Source organism: Nuphar pumila, chromosome 13 (genome assembly GCF_984573655.1).
Source record: "Nuphar pumila chromosome 13, dmNupPumi1.hap1.1, whole genome shotgun sequence".
Taxonomy (NCBI): domain Eukaryota; kingdom Viridiplantae; phylum Streptophyta; class Magnoliopsida; order Nymphaeales; family Nymphaeaceae; genus Nuphar; species Nuphar pumila.
This window is the reverse complement of record NC_143261.1, coordinates 51,694,191-51,717,175: the sequence shown is the minus strand read 5'-3', so window position 1 is coordinate 51,717,175 and position 22,985 is coordinate 51,694,191. Positions and strand designations below refer to the sequence as shown.

At 40.3% G+C, this 22,985-nt stretch overlaps 1 protein-coding gene across 4 annotated transcripts in view; it reads right to left on the bottom strand.

Annotated features, from left to right (window-relative positions):
- The window catches only part of LOC149818362 (uncharacterized), a 134,574-nt gene that overhangs the window by 69,570 nt on the left and 42,019 nt on the right, over positions 1 to 22,985 (bottom strand). For all 4 annotated transcript variants that reach the window (XR_016427158.1, XM_089984680.1, XM_089984679.1 and 1 more), the window contains 4 exons: positions 3,453 to 3,635; positions 3,048 to 3,158; positions 2,592 to 2,711; positions 2,243 to 2,399 (listed from right to left, as the gene is read on the bottom strand). Coding sequence is in view for 3 of the 4 variants with exons in the window: in XM_089984680.1 (XP_089840806.1) it covers positions 2,243 to 2,399; positions 2,592 to 2,711; positions 3,048 to 3,158; positions 3,453 to 3,635 (571 nt within the window). In the remaining variant the exon portion in view is untranslated. The remainder of the gene's footprint in view (positions 1 to 2,242; positions 2,400 to 2,591; positions 2,712 to 3,047; positions 3,159 to 3,452; positions 3,636 to 22,985) is intronic.

The following is a 22,985-nucleotide window of genomic DNA, read 5'->3' as shown; positions in this document are numbered from 1 at the left end:
AGGATAATGGTCACCTAAGTCTCATATGGATGTCACCAAAATGGAAAAGAAAAAGTTTATGGCATACATGAGCTTGTAGAAGCAACACAGTGTTAAAAAGTCAAAGTTAATTATTTTAAATGACAACCTAAGAACATGAGCATTGTTTATGTGAGTAGAACAAAAATGCTTCTAAAATAGAAATCCTGTTAGGCATTGTAACCACTTACAAGAAACATAGAAATATATCAATAAACACACTTTTGGCCCGAAGACTTGTAAAGGGTTGGAAACTTGAGATGTAGAAAGTATGATTTGCTTAGTAATTAGAGAATGAATCAGTGTCAGACATCTTGTCAAAATCATGTAAATTCAGAATAAATAGAAAATGAACAAGCTATGTCACATGGGTGCGGGTGCGGGGGTGCGGCACTTTCAAAAATCCTGGGTGCGGGGGTGCAGCAAAAATAAAAAAATTTATACATACATATATATAGTCCAAAAGTTGGACATAAATGACCCTGGGTGCGTTGACTGCACCTAGGGTCAGGTTGACCGCATCGGGTGCGGGTGCGGCACCTAGTTGGAGAATCCCTGTGACATATAGGGCAAAAAAAAATTCTTGGCAAATTTTTTTTTAAGTCCGAGAATTGGACCAAAATGATCCTGGGTGCGTTGACCGCGCCCAGGGTCGGGTTGACCGCACCCGCGTCGAGTCGCGTCGATGCGGGTGCGGCACCCTGCTAGCCGAATCCCTATGACATAGTGAACAAGCTAATTTGCACTTGCACCCACAGGAGAGAGTTCAAAAAATGCAATGAAACCTCAGCATTCTATGAATGTGAAATTAGTTGGTGCAAACCAGAGTTACCGGAAACGCCTATAGAATAGGGGAAGCGCGCTTCCCCGGGATGCGCGAAACGCAGCGCTTCCGAAACGCGAGGGGAAGAGCAGGTTCAATTGAGGAAGCGCGTCCCCCTTTAAAGGGAAGCGCGTACCTCTTTAAAGGGGTACGCGTACCTCTTTAAAGGGGTATGCGTACCCCTTTAAAGGGGGACGCGTACCCCTTTAAAGGGAGACGCGTACCTCTTTAATGGGAGACGCGTACCTCTTTAAATGGGTACGCGTACCCTTTTAAAGGGGGACGCTATTATGGAAAGGTCGAATTTGCCCTTAAATTTTTTTTTTTACACATGAATATATTTTTTAATGGGTACGCGTACGCTATTATGGAAACCTCAGCATTCTTTAAATGGGTACGCGTACCCTTTTTTACACATGAAATGAAGGAAGGAGCAGAAGACATGGTCGTGGAGGACAAGATGCACGTGATGATGCAGAAAGTTCGCGATCTATTGCTGACTTGAAGGGGAAGAGAAAGATGACAGATTAATGAACTCTTGAATTATTATTTTTTTTTATGATGTAGTTGGAGTAGTCCAACTTAAAAACTTTTATGTTACTTTTTTGTCATGATCTTATAATATTTTTTTGGTATACTTTTATTTTGAATCTTGCATGATGAAGTGAAGTAGTGGATTATGTTAATTTTAAGGTTAGACTTAGAGTTTAGAACTTTGTAGCTTATAATTTACAATTTAGAAATTTATAGCTTCTTAGGTCGCTTCCGGTTCGCTTCCTATGTCGCTTCCGAGACGCTTCCTATGTCGCTTCCGAGACGCTTCCCAGTTCGCTCCTAAGTGGTCCCACGCTTCCCGCTTCATAAATTTTTTAAAGTGCCTCGCTTCCCGCTTCCGCTTCCCGTATCGCTTCCCGCTCCTGCTTTCTCGACTGGCAACTCTGGTGCAAACAGCATCCATTCAAACTCACCAACAAACGTAAAGCAAGCTTTTCAAGATTAATACAAAAAGTTCGAAAGATGTTTCAGTACAAACCACAAAATTTCATGCACACAAACCACCTTGTGAAAACTCAACCCCAATATTCTCACTTCTCACATGCACACAAAATCTGGACGCAAGTTGCAAATTCCATAAAACATGGAAAATAAAAATCCTTTAACTCTAGACCCATGACTGGCAGCAAACTTGTAAAAATGGGGAATCCAGCACTTATATTTCAAAGAATGACAAGCAGCAACTGCAATGTCAAATAGCTCCAAAGTTAAAAAAAAAAGTAGGATGTAGATAAGACCACATGAAGGGAGCGAATGTATTCAGCACCACAACAGTGATTCTAAATGGTGCCTAGGAAGTAGCCAATTCTTAAAACATACCAAATAAAGTATAATGTGCACACTTACTACTATGTTCAGCATCTCCAGCCTGCTCAACTGGAAGCCCAGAATTTTTAATTCCACAACTTATTGTCTTCAGTGACAAAGTAATTGGCAGAAGACCAATACTTATCGAGAAAGACAAATTCAATATGAGTGGATGATTCTCCATCAGCAGGATCTCCTGCATGAGATGAATGGTCGACAGTCCAATTAGATCACTTTTCCATAAGTTAGAAAGAAAAGAGAAAACAGTGACACAATACCAAGTTGCAGGTTCAGAAAAAAAGAAACATATGAAATGAAACCAAAACTTAAAAAGTTCATTAAAACATTGAAGATACTATATACAACATAAAGATTCAGAAACACAAACCACTGGAGTATAGGGAGAACGAAGCAGAGAGTTTGGAGAAAAGACCCTCTCTCCTTCTTTTGGACTAAAGAACTGTCCAACTGCCATGGAAACTGCTGGAGGAGGCCTACCTGATATAGTCTGGAAAGAAAACAGAAGACATAAAATCACAAATATATCCCAGCAGTTAAACATTCTCATGCAGGCTGGAAAGGGATATGTTAACCCAAAATTTATTCATGTCATTCATAACAAACTGCATTAAGAATAGCAACGATAAATTAAGCAATTGATTTCAAACTAATGTACGGAAGTGTGTCGATTGAAGAGCACTAAACAACAACAACGTTGACAACAACAAGACAAAAGGAAAAAATATGTATAACTCCAAAAGCAAATAGTGAACCATCATGTGGAGCGAGCAGCTATAAAATCATTTCCACAAAATTATTACAAATGGAAAGTATAAAGTTGTACCGGTCGAGGGGCAACTGAAATTGTCAAGAAGCGGAAACCATCCAAATCTTTTGGGCCTAATTGCAGCACAGCTGATGGAGGAGCTTGTTCGGTTTGACTTCCAGGCTCAATCTGAAGAAGACAGCAGCTCAAAATAACAAAAACACCAAAACAACATATGGTTCATTTCACATACTTTGAACTTTGAAGTGTCATGCAACTACTTATATGCAAATAGATTATGCTGATAAAAGATTTTTTTTAATTTTTAGTCTATCAAAAATAAATATCTTTGGTATTTACATATCAAAAAAAATCACAGCAATAATGAGGATTTTGTCATAAGAATGTTCAACTCCTCTAAGTACCACAAAATGATACACATTTATTGCAGAAATGGAAAATCACCAGTAATGAATGTAGTACCTGACTTGGTGCCGGTCCAGCTGGAATATGGACCAACTTTGATGTCACCTCAACAACCCTTTTGTGTGCAGGGACATTTCCTTGTGTTGAAGTTTTGCTCTTTGGAGGCCAAAGATGAATTCTAACCCCCGAGCATGGAGCAAGATTTGTGACAAATACAAAATGGTCATTGCCATTTGAAGCCTGGCAAAATGGAAAAACAAACTGAAGTTTCCAACAAATTTCAAAATTCACTTTGATTCAACTGGAGGTTCCCCTAGGAAGATATCCAGTAAAGTAAATCAATCAAAAGATACAGGAAAACAGAGAATTACATGGTAATACAGATCCATTCTCTTCACAGTATATTTAAAACCTTAACCGGCTGTCCTTTTTTATAGCACCAGTTAACCATTGAAGGAGTATTAATTATTAGTTCATCTCTGGATAGGTTATCTTTCCAGAAAATGTCCAACTGGCCAGGTGCCATAGAACATTCATCAATATGAAGATAGCAAAGTATGGTGGTCCACAAGCCCTTTTTTGGAACTTAAGGTACAGAAATATACAGGGTAGGCTCATATCATGAAATAATAGCACATGTCACAATTTTATATAAGCCCCATATCTGGAGCTATAATCAACCATTAACATAACTAAAAGGAATACAACAACAACAACAACACCTTCATCCCAAACAATTGGGGTCGGCGATATGAACCAAAAAGAAAATCATTTTGGGTCCTCCACATGAATCCTTCTCCTCCAATCATTTCTATCCAATGTCATGTCCTCGGTGAGGTTCAAAGCATTCATATCCTTTCTTATCATCTCCATTCAAGTCTTCTTAGGCCTACCCCGACCTCTTTTAGCTAATAGATTTTTCCATTTCTCCATCCTTCTAACCGGAGCATCATTAGGCCTTCGCCGAATATGCCCAAACCATCGTAAACGATTCTCACTCATCTTATTTTCAATGGATGCAACGCCTACCTTCTTACGTATTTCCTCGTTCTAAATCTTATCTTTTAGTGTATTTCCACACATCCATCGAAGCATACGCATCTCAGTTACACTCATTTTTTGCAAATGATGTCTCTTGGCAGCCCAACATTCCGTACCATATAGTAAAGCGGGTCTAATTGTCGTCCTATAAAACTTTCCCTTCAACCTCAATGGCATTCTACGATCGCACAACACTCCAGTTGCACTTTTCCATTTCATCCACCCAACCTTAATCCTATGATTTACATCACCATCAATTTCTCCATTCTTTTGAATGATAGATCCTAAATATTTGAAACAGTCATCCACCGCTATTTGTTGCTCACCAAGCTTCACTACACTCTCATCACTACTCCGTTGCTTACTAAACCGACATTCCATATATTTTGTCTTACTCTTACTCAACGTAAAACCTCTTGCTTCCAAAGTCTGTCTCTATAATTCTAACTTAGCATTAACCCCAGCTCTAGACTCATCAATCAAAACAATATCATCAGCAAACAACATACATAACTAAAAGGAATCATTTGACAAAAAATTGATATTGAAATATATACACTGCAAAAATGCAGGCAAAATGGATCTCCAAATCATGGTTCCAAGAAAGAGAGAAAGCCAGCTTAGCACATTAGCATCACAGACCAATATTAGAAACACATTACCATTTTTTTGGAAGAAAGAAAGATTAATTGATAAGATAAAAGCTTGATGAATACAGGAGATGAATAATCTCCCCATTAACATGAGACAATAGAAACCACAGTTCTGAGATGTATCTTGGAAATTCCTTCAATCCCCATGTTCATGTTGAGAAGTATAAGTCATGTAATATGCTGGTGTATCATATGTATTGTTAGTTTTGTGCTACCCACTTCCTTCTTGCATATGGATTATTTATAAGGGACATTTTTGTATTTTAGTAGGTGGTTAGTAGTGTAACCAAAAGGGAGGTCATCCCTTTAAGATGTATTCCTTCTCATTTGATAATGTAATGAAGTCTCATATTGCTTCTTCTTCTTTCTTGGTATGTTTGTGCCCTAATCCATCTAGATTTGCAGATGGTATCAGAGCCAAATCTGAACGTGGAAGATTAGGATTGTCTTCACAAAGAAGAGAGCAGACTTCGTTTTCAAGCCATGTCTTGGGATTTGTGCCAAGAGAGGTGACATCAGCAGGGTCTGTCGACTGTTCAGGTTTGGAAATTTTGACTTGGAAATTTGGTAAATCCTTATTTTAGAAGTTCTCTAAAATAAGAATTGTGTTCATCGGTGTAGTTTTGGATTTTTGGCAATTTTTTGAAGATTTTCTGAATATTGTGCTCTAGTTTATTCAGTTTTGGGAAATCTGCCTAGTCCAATCTATTTTGTGGCTTCTAATGACTCAAAATACATCTGATTGAGTTGTTTTTGGGTTTAGAATCTGATAATACCTGTTTGGGTATGGTATTTTGCGATTTGAAGGAGTTTTCAGGATTGTTTAGGTAGGAACTCAATGGCAGTAAATGAGTTTTTGTGTTGCTGAAGTCTGGATAGTTGAGGTTTTGTGTTCAGCAATCGTGGTATCAGACAACATTGATTGTGTTGTTGCTGTAATGAAATATGAGGAAATACAAAACAAGAGCCTCTAAGGGCTTACAAGATCATAAACACAAAGTGCACATGCACAAGTTCTCTACGGGACAATACAAAAGCCAACAATGGCTACAAGCCTACAACAAATATAAAAAATATAATTTATTGATCAAATGCTTAAGCAAAAGCAACAACCGAAATCAAGGGAGACAAACCCTCATATTTATACACAAACACAAGACAGAGAGAGACCATTGGGAGCTCCCAATAGAGTCCTTGGGAGCTCCCAACAGTCATATTTATGAACGATGGGGAGGCCCAACGACTCTATGGTAAAATGACCATAGAGCCCCTGCTCTACTTAATTAATGAACAAAAATATAAAAATAAAAAATGAAAAACTGTTCCTAAGAACATTGCCTATTACAAGGAGAAAAGACCAAAATACTCCTGACTTCCAAACCAGATTATATATATATATATATATATATATATATATATATATATATATATATACACACACACATACATGCTATTTTAACGAATTACGAATTATATGTAAAGAAACTATCTAGCTAAAATCTTATCCTATTTTGAACCAGCTACCTACAACCAAGCTAAAAAGTACCCAGATTGGATAGGGGCCATGAAAGACGAATTAGAGGCACTTGAAAAATCCAAAACTTGAGAAATAACACATTTACCTAAAGGGAATAAAACTATAGGTTGCATGTGGGTCTATAAATTTTAATAACAGAAAACAGGGGCGGGGGAAGGAGTAAGTCCACCCCCGCCTCCCTGCCTCCATCCTGCACGGTTTTTTATTTTCACCTCCATCCTTGTTTTATTCCCAATCTCATGTCCTCCATCCTCGCCACAAATGGGGCGGGTTTGGACAGATCCCTATTTTACCCAGGTCTACTGCCATCCCTATTCTTCAGTCATAGCAGTTTGTCACTCCTCTTTTCCAGCCACTTCTGCATAAGACTTAAGCTCGACATAAGAATAAATCAATGTCAAAAATGCACGATGTCTAGAGGAACAAGACTCATAGGATACAAAACAAGAAAGCAGAATTGAAGTTCTAGAGCCTCCATGTACCTGAGAAGTATTAGGAGAAGAAGATGACAACTCAAATACAACAACTACGCCTTCATCCCAAAATAATTGGGGTCAGCGATATGAACCAAATAAGAAAATCATTCTGGGTCTTCCACATGAATCCTTCTCCTCCAATCATTTCTATCCAAAGCCATGTCGTCGGTGAGGTTCAAAGCATTCATATCATTTCCTATCATTTCCATCCAAGTCTTCTTAGGCCTACCTCGACCTCTTTTAACTAATATATTTTCTCATTTCTCCATCCTTCTAACTGGAGCATCATTAGGCCTTCGCCGAATATGTCCAAACCACCGTAAATGATTCACTCTTATCTTATTTTCAATGGATGCAACGCCTACCTTCTTACGTATCTCCTCGTTTCGAATCTTATCTTTTATTGTATTTCCACACATCCATCGAAGCATACGCATCTCAGCTACACTCATTTTTTGAATATGATGTCTCTTGGCAGCCCAGCATTCCGTACCATATAGTAAAGCAGGCCTAATTGTCATCCTATAAAACTTTTCCTTCAACCGCAATGGCATTCTACGATCGCACAACACTCCAGTTGCACTTTTCCATTTCATCCACCCAACCTTTATCCTATGATTTACATCTCCATCAATTTCGCCGTACTTTTGAATGATAGATCTCAAATATTTGAAACAATCATCCACCGGTATTTCTTGCTCACCAATCTTCACTACAGTCCCATCCCTACTTCGTTGCTTACTAAACCGACATTCCATGTATTCTGTCTTACTCTTACTCAACTTAAAACCTCTTGCTTCTAATGTTTGTCTCCATAATTCTAACTTAGCATTAACCCCAGCTCTAGACTCATCAATCAAAACAATATCATCAGCAAACAACATACACCACGGCACATTTTCTTGAATTGATCTCGTAAGCTCATCCATCACTATAGAAAATAGGAAAGGGTTTAAAGCAGATCCTTGATATAACCCAACCGTTATAGGAAAATTGGTTGTCACCCCTCCACAAGTGCGGACATTGGTTACTACTCCTTCATACATATCTTTAATTATTTTAATGTACTTGAGAGAAACACTTTTCCTTATCATTGTCCACCAGAGAACGTCCCTAGGTACTCTATCGTATGTCTTCTCTAAATCAATAAAAACCATATGCAAATCTTTATTCCTCTCTCTATTTCTCTCAATAAGTTGTCTAAGAAGATGTATAGCTTCCATAGTTGATCTTCCAGGCATAAAACCAAATTGATTCTCCGATATCATGACAACCTTCCTCAACCTAGACTCAATCACCCTCTCCCAAAGTTTCATAGTATGACTCATGAGTTTTATACCACGATAGTTTGTGCAATCTTGTATATCACCCTTATTCTTATATAAAGGCACCAAAGTACTCTTCCTCTACTCATTAGGCATCTTATTTGTCTGCCAAATCTTGTTAAAAAGATTTGTCAACCATTCTAAACCTTTCTCTCCCAAGCATTTTCAAGTCTTTCTTGATTTCATTTTTTTCAAAGCATCTGCAATTTCTTTCTTTTGAATCTTGTGCATGAAGTCACGATTCATCTCATGAAAAGAAACGGAGAAGTCTCCAAGATCCTGAGCATGACTTTCATTAAATAGCTCATCAAAATAATCTTTTCATCTCTCCTTAATCTCTTCATCTTTGACTAAAACCCTTTGCGTTTCATCTTTGATACATCTAACCATACCCAGATCCCTCGATTTCCTATCTCTCATCTTTGCAAGCCTATAAATATCCTTCTCGTCGTCTTTGGTATCCAACTTGCCATAAACCTCCTTATATACCTTATCCCTCGCGTTTCGAACTACTTTTTTAGTTTCCTTCTTTGCTATCATATACTTCTCCAAATTCTCATTATCACGACTCTTAGATTTTTATAACACACTCTTTTAACCTTAATAGCTATATTGACATCCTCATTCCACCATGATGTATCCTTACCTAGCGGTGCACCGCCTTTAGACTCACCCAATACCTCCTTAGCCACCTTTCTCATGCAACCCGCTATCTTATTTCACATTGATTATGAATCATCCTCGATACACCAATCAGCTTCCTTAACTACCTGCTCTACAAACATTCCTTGTTTAGCTCCTTTTAGTGCCCCCCACTTAATTCTAAGATCTATCATATGTCTATCCCTTTTGCGACATTTTCTAAATCTAAGATCTAAAATTAAGACTCTATGTTGTGTAGCTACACTTTCTCCCGGTATAACCTTACAATCGATGCAACAACCCCTATCTCTCTTTCTAAGTAGGAAAAAATCTATCTGACTCGTATTAACCCCACTTTTAAATGTTACTAGGTAAGACTCCCTCTTCCTAAACCAAGTGTTGGCTAAGATCATATCATAGGACAAACCAAAATCTAAAATCCTTTCTCCACTTTCGTTTCTTTCTCCTATACCATAGCTTCCATGGATACTCTCAAATTCATCCCTATTAATGCCTACATGTCCATTAAGGTCACCGTCGATGAAAAGCTTTTCTCCATAAGATATCCCTTGTACTACTCCATCTAAATCTTCCCAAAATTGACGCTTAATGGAATCATCTAAACCTACTTGAGGTGCATAAACACTATTAATATTAAAAATATTTGTACCTAATACTAATTTAATAAGTAAAATCGTATCACCTTTCCTACGGACCTCAACTACATTATCTATAAACCCACGACTAATAACAATCCCTACTTCATTCCTATTCCTATTTATTCCTATATACCAAATCTTATATCCCCAAGGTTCTATCACTTTTGCTTTCTCACCTACCCATTTGGTCTCTTGTAGACATAAAATATCAATCTTTCTCTTACACATAAAATCTACTAACTCTACCAACTTACCAGTTAAAGACCCTATGTTCCAAGTGGCTAACCTAATTTTATGGTCTTGAACTATCTTTTTTACCCTCACCCGTCCAACAAAGTGAGAGAACCCTTGCCTATTTGAAACCACACCTAGGTGCCAGTGTGACGCGTCGCTTCTGGGCGACGACCTAGCAACCCTTGCCCATTTATCACTGCCTCTGGGCCTATAGAGTACAGCGCGTCGCTCAGTAGGGAACGCCCCAACAAAATTCTCATATTGGTCCATATTCATAGGGATGACAACTCAGATAAAGAGTTTAAATTTGAGTGGTCGGATTCAAGTGACAAAGGAATAGGATAAGGAGTGGCCTCTTCTCTTCTCACTGGCTCTAACTATACCTGATCCAAGAAAGGAATCTGAACAACATTTTTATGTCTTCTTTAATAGGTTTGTCCAAACTGACCATCTCTTTGCTGAACTTGCTCCCCCTTGAACCTCCACATTTTCATTCACACCCTCTCTTTCACCCAAAAAACAAATCAAACTCATCTCTTGTTTTATCTCTACACTGGCTGAAATATGGCATATCCTCGTGAAAGATGACATGTTGGAATACCCACACTCTCTTTCCAATAGGATCATAATATTTGTAACCCTTTTCACCATTAGCAAAACCAAGAAAGCAACACTCAACAGTTCTAAGAGACAATTTGTCTTTATATCTATAAGGTAGAAGAACAAAGCATATGCATCCAAATACCTCAAAAGAGAAAGCTCTTGTTGTCTTCAAGATATGTCTATTTTTTCTTTTAGCTACTCCAGTTTGCTCAAGAATGTAAGGACAAGATTTTTTATGATCTATAACTTTTTTCTGCAAAAACTTCTCAAATACACAACATATTCACCACCAGAGGTGGTTTGAAGTTTCTTCATTTTAGCTGCAAATTGATTCTCAATCATAACACAAAAGTTCTTAAAGATCTCAAAAAATTCATTTCTATTTTTTCATAAAATATAATAAAGTAAATCTTGTATAATCATCCATGAAAGTAATAAAATATGATGATCTCCCTTTTGACAATACCAGCGAAGGACCACATACATCAGAGTGCACAAGATCAAAAGGGCTTTTTAACTCACTATCACTAGACCTAAATGGCAATTCATGATCCTTTGCTAACCTACAACTCTCACAATCTTGAACATGATTGAACACAACTAACTGAGGCCCACCAATACTCCATGATGATACCAACTTTTGCAACCTAAGAATAGAAATATGACCCAGTCTCTGATGCCACAAAAGAGACTCATCTATGACTGAAGCTCCAAATTCGATCTCAAATATCTTCTGTTTTCTCGTATCAAGTCAGTACAAGTAGTACAAGTCTCATCTTCTATGTCAAATCCTAATCTTCTTCTCTAACAACTGATCTTACACCACACAATCAAAATGAGAGAAGGTAACATTATAATTAAGTTTGGTAATTTCACAAAATGAAATAAGATTCATAGCAAGAGATGCATCATGATAAACTGAGGAGATATTAATCTTACTACCATAAGAGTCAAAAGTAATGGAACTAACTTTTGAAACAGACATAGAAGAACTATTTGCAGTACGAAAAGTGTCATTGCAGGGCTGAGAGTTGGTAAGATAAGTGCATGGGCTATCATAAAATAGAAAGCCCCTAAGTGCATTAACTATCCTGAAGAATAACCTCAGATACCTGAAAGGCAGTACCAGAGAAAGAAGCAGGAGTAGCAGAAGGAGAGCCTACAGCTGATTGAGCAAGAAGTTACAATTGCTGGATTTGTTGTTGCATCTTCTCCAACAACTGAAGCTAATCACCACTTAATGGTTATGAGGCTTTCTCAACAGGTAAACCAACAGATTGAGTGTAACGCCCCAAAATTTCAAACTTACGAACCTTTCAGAAAACAGGCAAAAGACTAGAAGAAAATCTTTTTCCTTTCAGAGTTTGTTTATGTAATCAGCGGAAGATAATTCTTTTATTGAATTTAGAAAGGCAAGCTGACAACTTTGGGCACGTTAGCTAAAAGAACCAAAACTCACTACACATTATACTTGCAAAACACTTGGAAAAGCCACTTTAATTTAAAGGAGTTTCCAAATAGTATAAAATTCGGATATTCAAAGGAAAATCTGTGACAAAACCCAAAAACGTCTAGGACGCGAGCTAAGAGTAGGAAAAGGAAATCTTGAAGTCATCTTACCATCGCGTCATCGCCCGTGGTGTACCTAATCATCACTTCTACCCATAGAATGGGTTAGTTTCGCGAAAAACTAGTATATGCACAAGAGACACTACAGGAAACTGAATTAAGAGCATTTAATTCAGCATGCTAAGCAGTTTAAAACAGATCAACAGTTAAACAAGTAAGCAGTTCAAAGCAAGTAAGCAGTGCAACTATCAAACGAAACATGACGATTCATTTTATCGTAAGTTGTTAACTACCACGCAACTAGCAAGTCTTATGACCCATCAACCAGTGTGAACAGACTTATGTTTCGATATTACTAGCATGCGGGTACGTGCAGACAAATTGTAGAAACAACTGAGACTAGTTCGGGCATCTATTATTCTATGTATTTTCAATAACCTGGATAGTTAGTTGAGTCTGCTCCTAAGGGGACAGCTTTAGCCGAGAGAGGATTCCCCAAAGGCAAGTACTTGGCAACGGATGCATCCAACTTTTGCATAAGTCCATGGGATCTACCACCTAGGATAATGTCTGATAGTCCATTCCCCTAACTCCAATGACTGGGGAGGCCGGATCTTTGTCCGTGGGGTGGTTATTAACAATTTGTCCATTAGAGTGTGTACCGCTCTGTCCTCTCCCTTAACAGACTACAAGAAGCGAATGAGTGCGTCAGGGGTAAATTAATTGACGACTCATTCTATATACTCTGGTCTTTTGACCAAATGAGCATCTTACATGTGAAGGTGATCCTATTTTTATGTGTTTACAGCATTGTGCATTTAGCACTGTTCGAGGTCGCACGACCGTCTCATCCGATCATCGCAGTATTAGCATGTAGTGCACAACTACAAGTACTCTAGGATGAAAGGGGTATAGTTCCTCAATAAAAGCCTCAACAAAAGTGTTTTACAAAGATGTAATGTTTCTCAAACTTTACTTTTGACATTATTTATCTTTTGAAACAGTCAACAGCTTGTGCCAACATTTGGCATGCAATTTTCTAAAATCTCATCCGCTATTGTGGTATCTACATACCTTGCATGACTCGATACCGGCCTCGATGAACGGGATACGGGTTTCTCAACAAAACCCCTGCTAAGAAGTTCGCTCAAGCCCCAATTCAATTTACACGAGATATGTCAAATAGACGAACAAAACCAGTCAATCACATCCTTCCAAATAGTGTAATTTGGGCAGTCTTTGATGATTTTGCGCAGCTCCCTAAATTCTCAAGTCTACTTTGCAGGACTGTTCACTCGAAAAGCAAGGATCCCTGCTAGGGATCCCTCTCCTTAGACGAAGATGTATCGTTAAGCTCCCGACTCAACTCTTTTCGCAAGAGTGAGAGTGGTAAATGCCTCTAGTATCCTCCACGAGGATGTCTTTTATAGAACATGCAATAAGCGAAAACTTGAGCGTCATTTGCAATGGCAAGGCAATAACGAAATATTTGCAAAAGCAGGAGCCTGGGCGCAAAGCGCGACGACAAAGTAAAGACATGACAGAAAGTAAACGATAAAGATCGTGAAATCGCGTCCTTGAGTTAAATGTGTACTCGTATAAATATATATATATATATATATGCATATATATTTATTTATTTGTCTTTTTTAGTTAATTGAACTAAATTCAATTGTCCAAGTCCTTCGTGCAATCTTCCCCTACCTTGAAAAGTTGCGAGGTTTTTGGCGTCTGTGGGTGTAAGCGATTGACAGCTCGGGTCGAGGGGCGCGAGCAGGATCCATCCTATGAGCTGCAAAAGCAAGACGTCAACATACTATCTCAATCAGAAAGGTAGAGACGACAGGGGCGTTGTCGATGTCCTGACGTGAAAGAAGCAGAGGCAGGGGCATCATGCCCCTGCGAACCTGCTGAATGCGAAAGAAGCAGGGACAGGGGTCGCGAGCCCCTGCTGACCTGCTGTCAACAAACAACAGGGAGGCAGGGGGTTGTACCCCTGCCTCTCGACGGTTCAGACAGAGGCAAGGGTTGCACCCCTGTCTTCCAAAAAATCGGACAGAGGCAGGAGCTGCGGCCCTGCCTTCCGAAAATGAGAGTAGGCAGGGGTGGGTTTTGCCCCTGCCTGACAAGATGGAAGAGAGACAGGGGTAAAGCCCCTGCCTAACCAAAAACAAGGGAGACAGGGGGCTTCACCCCTGCCTGCCGAAGGAGCAAGGAGGGAGTAAGGAGGCAGGGGCGAGGCCCCTGCCCGTCGATCAAAAAGGGGGAGGTAGGGGGCTTCACCTCTGCCTGCCAAAATTAGCAGAGGCAGGGGCAACGCCGCTGCCTACTAGAAAGAGAAGGCGCAGGGAGGGGGCTCGGCCCCTCCCCCGCCAAACTGAGGGTGCAGGAAAGGGCTTGGTCCCTCCCCTGCAAAACGAGTGCACAGGGAGGGGCTTGGACCCATCACTGCCAAAGGGTACGTAGGGAAGAGGCTCAGCCCCTCCCTTGCATACAGGAGGTACAGGGAGGGGGCTCCGCCCCTTCCCTTTCGCTGGATGGTGCAGGGAGGGTCGCAGCCCCTCCCCTGAACAATGAGGGTGCAAGGAGGGGGATCGACCACTCCCCTGCTGGAAAAAGGAAGCAGGGAGGGGCTTGACCCCCTCCCCTGCCATAAAAGGGTGCAGGGAGGAGGCTGAGCCCTCCCCTGCTAAAGATTGTGCAGGGAGGGGGTTCGACCCCTCCCTTGGCTGCAGGGAGCATAAGGAGGGCTTGACCCCTCCCCTGCCAAATACAGCACGCAAGGAGGGGCTCGACCCCTCCCCTGTAAACAGAGGCATCGGGAGGGGGTTGGGCCCCTCCCTCGCAAAACACATCGCAGGGAGGGGGCTCTGCCCCTCCCCTGCGATTTAAGGCAGCAAGGAGGGGGGCTTTGCCCCTCTCTTGCGACTGAGGGAGGTAGGGAGGTGGCTCAACCCCTCCCTACTCAAACGGAGAAGTGAGGGGGAGAGAGACGGAAGGAAAAGGAGAAAAAGAAGAGAAAAAGGGTGTGTACCTGGAGGTCGCCGGTGGCGGTGGGTTGTCGAGGGGTCTCCGGCGAGCGGAAATGAGAGAGACAGAATCGGGGACGAGAGGGTGAGAGAGCGAGATGGGGTCGAGGGGGGAGAGAGAACGGGAGAGCAGAGGAGAAAGGGGGTTTCTATTCGAAACCCCTGCCTCGCTGTCTTTAGAAGGTGCAAGGGAGGCGGTGGCCTCGGGTCGGGTCTGGGTCCGGATCCGACCCGAATCCAAGTTTTGTTTTGGGTTTTACACTGAGCACCAATATCAGTATGATCATCCTTGGGCTTGGTGCCCTCACCATCAGAAGATGTTATTCCACCCTTCTTTCTCTTGAGAGTTAGACAAGAGTTTTTCATGTGAACAAAGTTCTTACAATAGTGACATTGAATAAAACCCAAGTTACCTCTTCCTCTAGCTCTTCCACCACCTCTACCACCAAAATTTACTACCCAACTGTCGAGTTACTGCCATAACAATGTCACTGGATGAATAGGTTCCAAGAGACCTTATCTTGGTCTCTTTTGCAATTAATTTACCTAGGACATTTATGACTGAGGGTAAGTGAAGACAAAGTAGTATGCCACTCCTTACTCCATCAAACTCCAAAAAAAGTGCCATAAGAAACTCAGTAACCCTAGTTGTTTCCTTGTGTTGATCAAGAAGCTCGAGACATGTTTGACATGAGATGCACATCTCACAATTCTCACATTTTTTTACCCTCTGTGAGTGCAAGTGCATTCCAAACTCTTTGCATATCAGAATAAAATTTCTCAACTAACTTGTTTTCTTGATGCATATCACTCAATTCTTGAGTAAGCTGATATTGCCTAGCCCAATTTTCTTGCTTGTTTGATATATGGCCAAGCTTCTTTGGCAACCTGAAATTTGGAAAGGTTCATAGCTATCATCTATTCTACTAAAGCTAGTAACCAAACATTGACCCTTGCATTATTCACAATCCATTCATCTATCGATTTGTCAAAATCAACATCAGTGTGCTAGGTTTCACCTTAGTGCCATTCAAATATCCCCCAAGCCCTTTTCCTACTATTACTGCAGTCATAAAGACTGCCAAAAAAACATAGTTTTCTGAGATTTCGATTTCATATGTGTGCTTCAGCCTGCACAGAAAGTAGAGAGGGAGAGAGAGAAAGAGAGAGATGCACAATCGGCTGGGGCGGCACACGTTTTCTCGACCTTCAAACCCTAACATTTATAAAACAAAACAAGTATACAACAAGCCTTGTAATATCAGAGATATTACAAGGATGTCATTAATGAAGATGAATATAGCATGTGTTTCATTTAATATGCTATGCGTATGGATCTGGATCCAGATCCATACGCATGGTATATTTTAACACCCTCCCTCAAGTTGTACGTGATTTTGGAGCATGTACAACTTGCTCTTCAATAACCAAAATTGACGTCCCGTTAACCCCTTGGTAAACAGGTCTGCCACTTGATCTTCTGTTCGAACATGACGTAGTTCTATCTCCTTCATCTCAACTTTCTGCTGTATGAAATGTTGATCAATCTCAATGTGCTTAGTTCTGCTATGCTGGATAGGATTACATGCAATGTTTATTGCGTTTTGATTGTCACATAGAAGAAATGATCGAATAATTGTCTCCCCAAGATCACTCAATAAGTGTCTAATCCATGTGGCTTCTGCCGTGCCTGCAGCCATCGATCTGTATTCAGCCTCTGTACTCGATCGTGCCATTGCCTTTTGTTTTCTACTGCTCCAGGGCACTAAATTGTGTCCAATATATACACAATATCCAGAGACAGATCGTCTCTCATCTGGATCCCCTGCCCAATCTGTGTCTGTATAAGTGATGAGTTCATGTCCTCTATGCAGATTATCGTTCTTGCGATAAACAAGTTCGTCTCCTATAGTTCCTTTTAAATAGCGTAGAATGTGCTTCACAGCTTCCATATGACCCTCTGTTGGAGCATGCATAAACTGGGATACCTGATTGACAGCATAAACTATATCAGGTCTGGTAAAGGTCAAGTACTGTAACATCCCCACGAGACTTCTATACGTTGTAGGGTTGACACAAAGATGACCATCTTCAGAGCTCAGCCTTTGATGTAATACACTAGGAGTACTGACTGGTTTGCAATTCGTCATCCCGACTCTTTCCAGAAGGTCAAGAGTGTATTTTTGTTGCATGAGTGTCAATGTGTCTTGTTATCTGTCAACTTCCACACCAAGAAAGTACCTCAACTCCCCTAAATCTTTCATCTTGAAAGTTTTCATTAAAAACCGCTTCACGTCTTGCACATGATTATCTGAACTCCCAGTGATCACAATGTCATCAACATATATAAGAAGTATAACAATGTCTGTCTTTTGGCAAATAAAGAGTGAGTGATCCAGAGGGCATCTTCTAAAACCATAACTCTGAATTTGCATCGAGAAACTTTCAAACCAGGAACGGGAGACCTGTTTCAACCCATACAGAGATTTTCTTAGTTTGCACACCCAGGCAGTAGGATCCTTCTCGGCATAACCAGGAGGTTGCTCCATATACACTTCTTCCTTTAAAGTTTCATGCAAAAATGCATTTTTAACATCGATCTGGCTAAGGCTCCAACCTCGATCGACTGCTAGGGATATGATGACACGAATAGTACCCATTTTGACTACCGGACTAAAAGTTTCATCGTAGTCTTCACCATATTGTTGTGTGAATCCTCGAGCAACAAGTCGTGCCTTATATCTGTCAATGCTTCCTTCAGGCTTATACTTTGTTTTATAAACCCATTTTGAGCCAACTACATTTTTTCCTTCTGGCCGGAGGGACTATTTCCCAAGTCTGGCATTCATGAAGAGTTTTCATTTCTTCATTCATAGCTTCAGTCCAATGACGAGATTGAAGAGCTTGATTAAAACAAGTGAGTTCATCCTGTTTTGTGAGCTGAGACATAAACAACTGGAAATCAAGGGAGAAGGTCTCATAACTCACCCATCGTTGAATAGGATGCTTAATGCGTGACGGCCTTTGAGACAGATCATTGGCGATGCTTTCCATATTCCTCGGCTCTGTATTTTTGTCTCGTCTAGTGTATATCTGCCCAGAGAAGCGTTCTACTCGGGGTGGTTCAACTGAAGACTCAACTGGAGATAATTCAGCATGCATCTGTGAGTCATTCAACTCCCTACTCAAGCCGAAGGAAGGACAATTTGTCTGACATGTGTCTCCAGTATTAGCAAAAAGATCTACGTTCATCCATGGATCATATACTTCTAATTCTCGAGATGGCAACGCTGCAGAGTCATTGACCTGAAAATTCTGTTCGTCAAAAACAACATTTCTGGAGGTCCTAATACGTTTTGTAGTAAGATCATAACATCGATAACCTTTGTATTCATCTGCATACCCAACAAATCTGCACTTGACAGCCTTGTCCTGAAACTTATTTCGCAGAGATGAATCAACATGTACATAACATACACAACCAAAAACATGCAGCTCATTGTAAGAGGGATGTTGCCCGAATAAAGTATAATGGGGAGATTTCCGATCCAAAAGTGCCATAGGAAGACGATTTATGATATGAACAGATGTGTGAAAAACTTCTGTCCAGAGACTAACGGGCACATTGCTATCATGTAACATGCTCATCGCGCTCTCTACAATATGCTTGTGTTTCCTCTCCGCAACCACATTTTGTTTAGGAGTATGAGGGCAAGAAACTTGTCGACTTATTCCTTTATCCCGAAGAAAGGCAATAAACTCGTTCGATGAATACTCTCCTCCACATCACATTGTAAATGCACAATATCACAAGCAAACTTTTTTTTGACCATCGAATGGAATTCCCGAAATATTTGAAAAACTTCATGCTTGTGTTTTAAGAAATATATCCAAGTATAACGGGAATAAGAATCAATAAAGATAACATAGTAACGGCTGCCAGAAAGAGAAGGAATAGGTGCGGGTCCCCAAACATCAGAACAAATAATCTCAAATGGCTTTGAAGCTCTTTTATTTATAATATGAAAAGGAAGAACATGACTTTTGCAGAGTTCGCATGAAGAACATTTATTATTATTATCAGAAAATGAACATAAACTAGACTCTGGAAGGAGACCATCAGATACAAGGTTTTCAACGAAACCCCGACTACAATGTCCCAAACGACTATGCCAAGTATCTGACTTATTACAATGAGATGAATTAAAAACTTCCAATGAAGAGAAAAACAAAGACTCTGAAGGTGAAGACACTGAAGAATGTTTGGACGACTTCAACTGGAGAACTGGGACTGAAGACGAAGACACTGAAGGAATCTCCTTGAAGACGTACATATTTCCTTGTCTCTCCCCCTTAGCGAACGTCTCCTTCGTTCGTAGATCCTTAACATAAACAGAAGAGGGAGTAAATTCAACGGAAGAATTCATATCGTCAACAAGTTTAGCTACAGAAACAATGTTCTTTTTAATATTAGGAGCAAGAAGGACATTGGACAAGTGAAGTGAGGACTTTGACATAGGGATATGTGCACTGCCAGTATGACTAATGGAGTGATAAGTTCCATCTCCCGTAACTATACTACCTTTTTCAAAATAAGGCAATAAGTGAGATAACTTACCCGCATTACCCGTAACATGTGTGGCGGCACCTGAATCAACATACCATTCGCCTTGTTCATTTTGCTTGATCGTCATCTGTGATAATGTTGATAACAAAAGTTGTTGCACATCTGTGGATGGCCCTTTTGTGTCCACAGTAGTAGCTGATTTATTCTCAATTTTGTTTATTTTCCCTCTATTCTTTAGATTGAACCAACAATCAGCTTTCACATGTCCTCTTTTGTTACATAAGAAACAAGTGGGCACTCTCCTCTGATTCCATGTATTAAAAACCCCTGAAATATTAGGTGTAGGCAAGATACCACGTCCTCCCTGCCCAAAACGTCCGCGGCCTCTGCCTCCTTGATGCCCTCCATTCCCTCGTCCAAAACCTACAGAAGTGTCCATGGCCAAAACTGAATGAGGACGAGCTGATTCATTTCCTTCTGCCCTTTGTTTCATAATCATCTCATGCTGGAGAAGTTTCGCTTGAAGGTCGTCAAAAGTGAGCAACTGCGGAAGGCATGATAAAGTCGTGGTAAGCATGTCAAAATCAGGACCCAATCCATTGAGAAGTTGTTGAACTTTATCTTTATCTGCAATAGCACTTCCAATAACCGCCAATTGATCAGTAATACTCTTCAAGCGGCCTATGTATTCCATGACTGTCATGGAGCCTTTCTTCAAACTTTGAAATTCATTTTTTTAAGTACATAACTCGGGCTTCTGATATCTGAGAATATGTCTGAGACAGCTTACTCCACAGATACGCCGGAGTGCAATCATCTGAAAGAGTAACCAACACTTCTTGAGAGAGTGTTGACGTAATATAAGCAACCAAAGACTGATCTCGCTTCCTCCAAGCTGTATACTCTGGATTCTTAATAGAAATGGTAATTGTGTCACCCTTCTCATCCTTGGTTTCCTGCAAAATAAGGCGTGGTGGTATAGGAACTAAACCATTCAGATGTTCATCGAGATCCTGACTCCGTATAAAAGGAAGGATTTGCCTCTTCCAAGTAAAAAAATTAGAATGAGTAAGTTTTTCTGTAACGAGCTGACTCAAGAAATTTGTAGAGGGACTGGATGACGATGAGTAATCTATATCAATGGGACAATGAATAAGCAAACAAAACGAATGAAAAGAAACAAACAGGTTTGAGATCACTTAATCAATAAGTAATTTTTTATTTTTTATTTTTTATTTTTTTTCAGTTCAGAATCGAGATTGTAAACAGTTACAATCTGCCTGTAGGCGATGCACATGGGACACTAAAATAACAATAAAGGAAAAATTTTCTGGAATCAAGGAATGAATGAAAATGACAGACGTTAAAGGTTCTGGAAATCAAAGAATGAATAAAAAAATGACAGATCTATTGGAATACACAGCAGATCTGAATGTGATTCAGATCTGCTATGAACCTGTTGGATACTTAGGAAACACAGGGTCGGTCAAACCTGTTGGATACTTAGGGAACCTTTGGTGAACAAATTAGGAGGAGAAGAGGATGACCAGAGGCAGATCGGAACTTGTTGACGAGAAGAAAAGCACGACTTTGAGCATAATATGAGAGGATGAGGACTGGAGGCAAGTCGACACTCGTTGACGAGAAGGAGGAGACGAAGGTCTGGCACTTGTTGACGAGAAGAAGGAAACGAAGGTCTGGAGGCAAATTGGCATTTGTTGACGAGAAGGAGGAGACGACTTTTCACGCCCCTTCACGCCCAGAAATTTGGCTGCTTTGATACCATCTGAGATTTCGATTTCATATGTGTGGTTCAGCCTGCACAGGAAAGTAGAGAGGGAGAGAGAAAGAGAGATATGCACAATCGGCTGGGGCGGCACACGTTTGCTCGACCTCCAAACCCTAACATTTATAAAACAAAACAAGTATACAACAAGCCTTGTAATATCAGAGATATTACAAGGATGTCATTAATGAAGATGAATATAGCATGTGTTTCATTTAATATGCCATGCGTATGGATCTGGATCCAGATCCATACGCATGGTATATTTTAACAAGTTTATCCCATCAAGTTTCACGAAAACTATCTAAATTTCTTCATCTTTCTCCATCTCACACCACAACCCCCAAACTACAATATGTTGAATGTCAGCACAAAAGATGCAATGCAACAAGAACAAGTGCCAATAATGTATGTGATCAAATCATGATAGCAACATAGAGATGGTTCAATCCAGAGTTACCAGAAGCGCCTAGGCACATGGGGAAGCATGCTTCCCCGAAGCGCATTTCGGAAGCGTGAAACGTCGCGCTTCCGAAATGTGATGGGAAGCGCGCTTCCCCCTTGCTTCCCCCACACTTCCCCCTCGCTTCCCTATTTTTTCATTTATTTATTTTTTTCGCTTCCGAGATGGTTCATAATTTTCTTTTAAGTCATCCCACGCTTTCCGCTTCCTAAAATTTTGAAAGTACCTCGCTTCCCGCTACCGCTCCCGCTTCCTCGACTGGTAACTCTTGTTCAATCCAACAAGACTCCAACAAAAGCTACACAACTAGATGGTGGCGAAATGACCAACAACCTTCATTATGCTTGCACAAAACTGCAAAATAAACTGACCAGATCGCACAATTTACACACCAGAGCTGAGAGAATATCAAAAACACCAAACCTAAGACTGATATATCAGTCAAACCAGCAATATGAGGCCAAAAACAGTTTACCGCCAGCTTTAGGGTCTCAAAAATTCACCAAATCTCAGTCAAATCGCTAAAATAATACCCAAAGCTGGTATCAATGGCTTCTCCACCCAAAAACAACCAGATTATGATAAATCTGAGCCACTAAGAACCTCTGATAAGATTGAATCGACGTATTTCTTCAAACTGGACATTGTTCACCCCCAAATCCAAAAAAATATTAAAAAAAATCACAAAACTTCCAAATCTCAACGGATCTACACGATTTTTAGATTGTATGTCTTCTAAAATCATGCTCTAGCAAATGCAAACCTCAAACTGATGAAATCCCCAAAAATGTACGGACGTCACTTTCAAGGCATGCAAACCAAGACATCACTGTAGCAAATCAGGAACAAAGCTTCTCTCCTCCTAAATGCACCCTCACACCGCCCTCTCCCCTCTTGATTATGGCTCTGATACCATATCAAGCAATACCACAAAGAAAATGAGAGCAAAGTATGAAGAAACTCTCTAAAGAAAACTGCATTCAGTTTTTAATAAAAGGATACACCC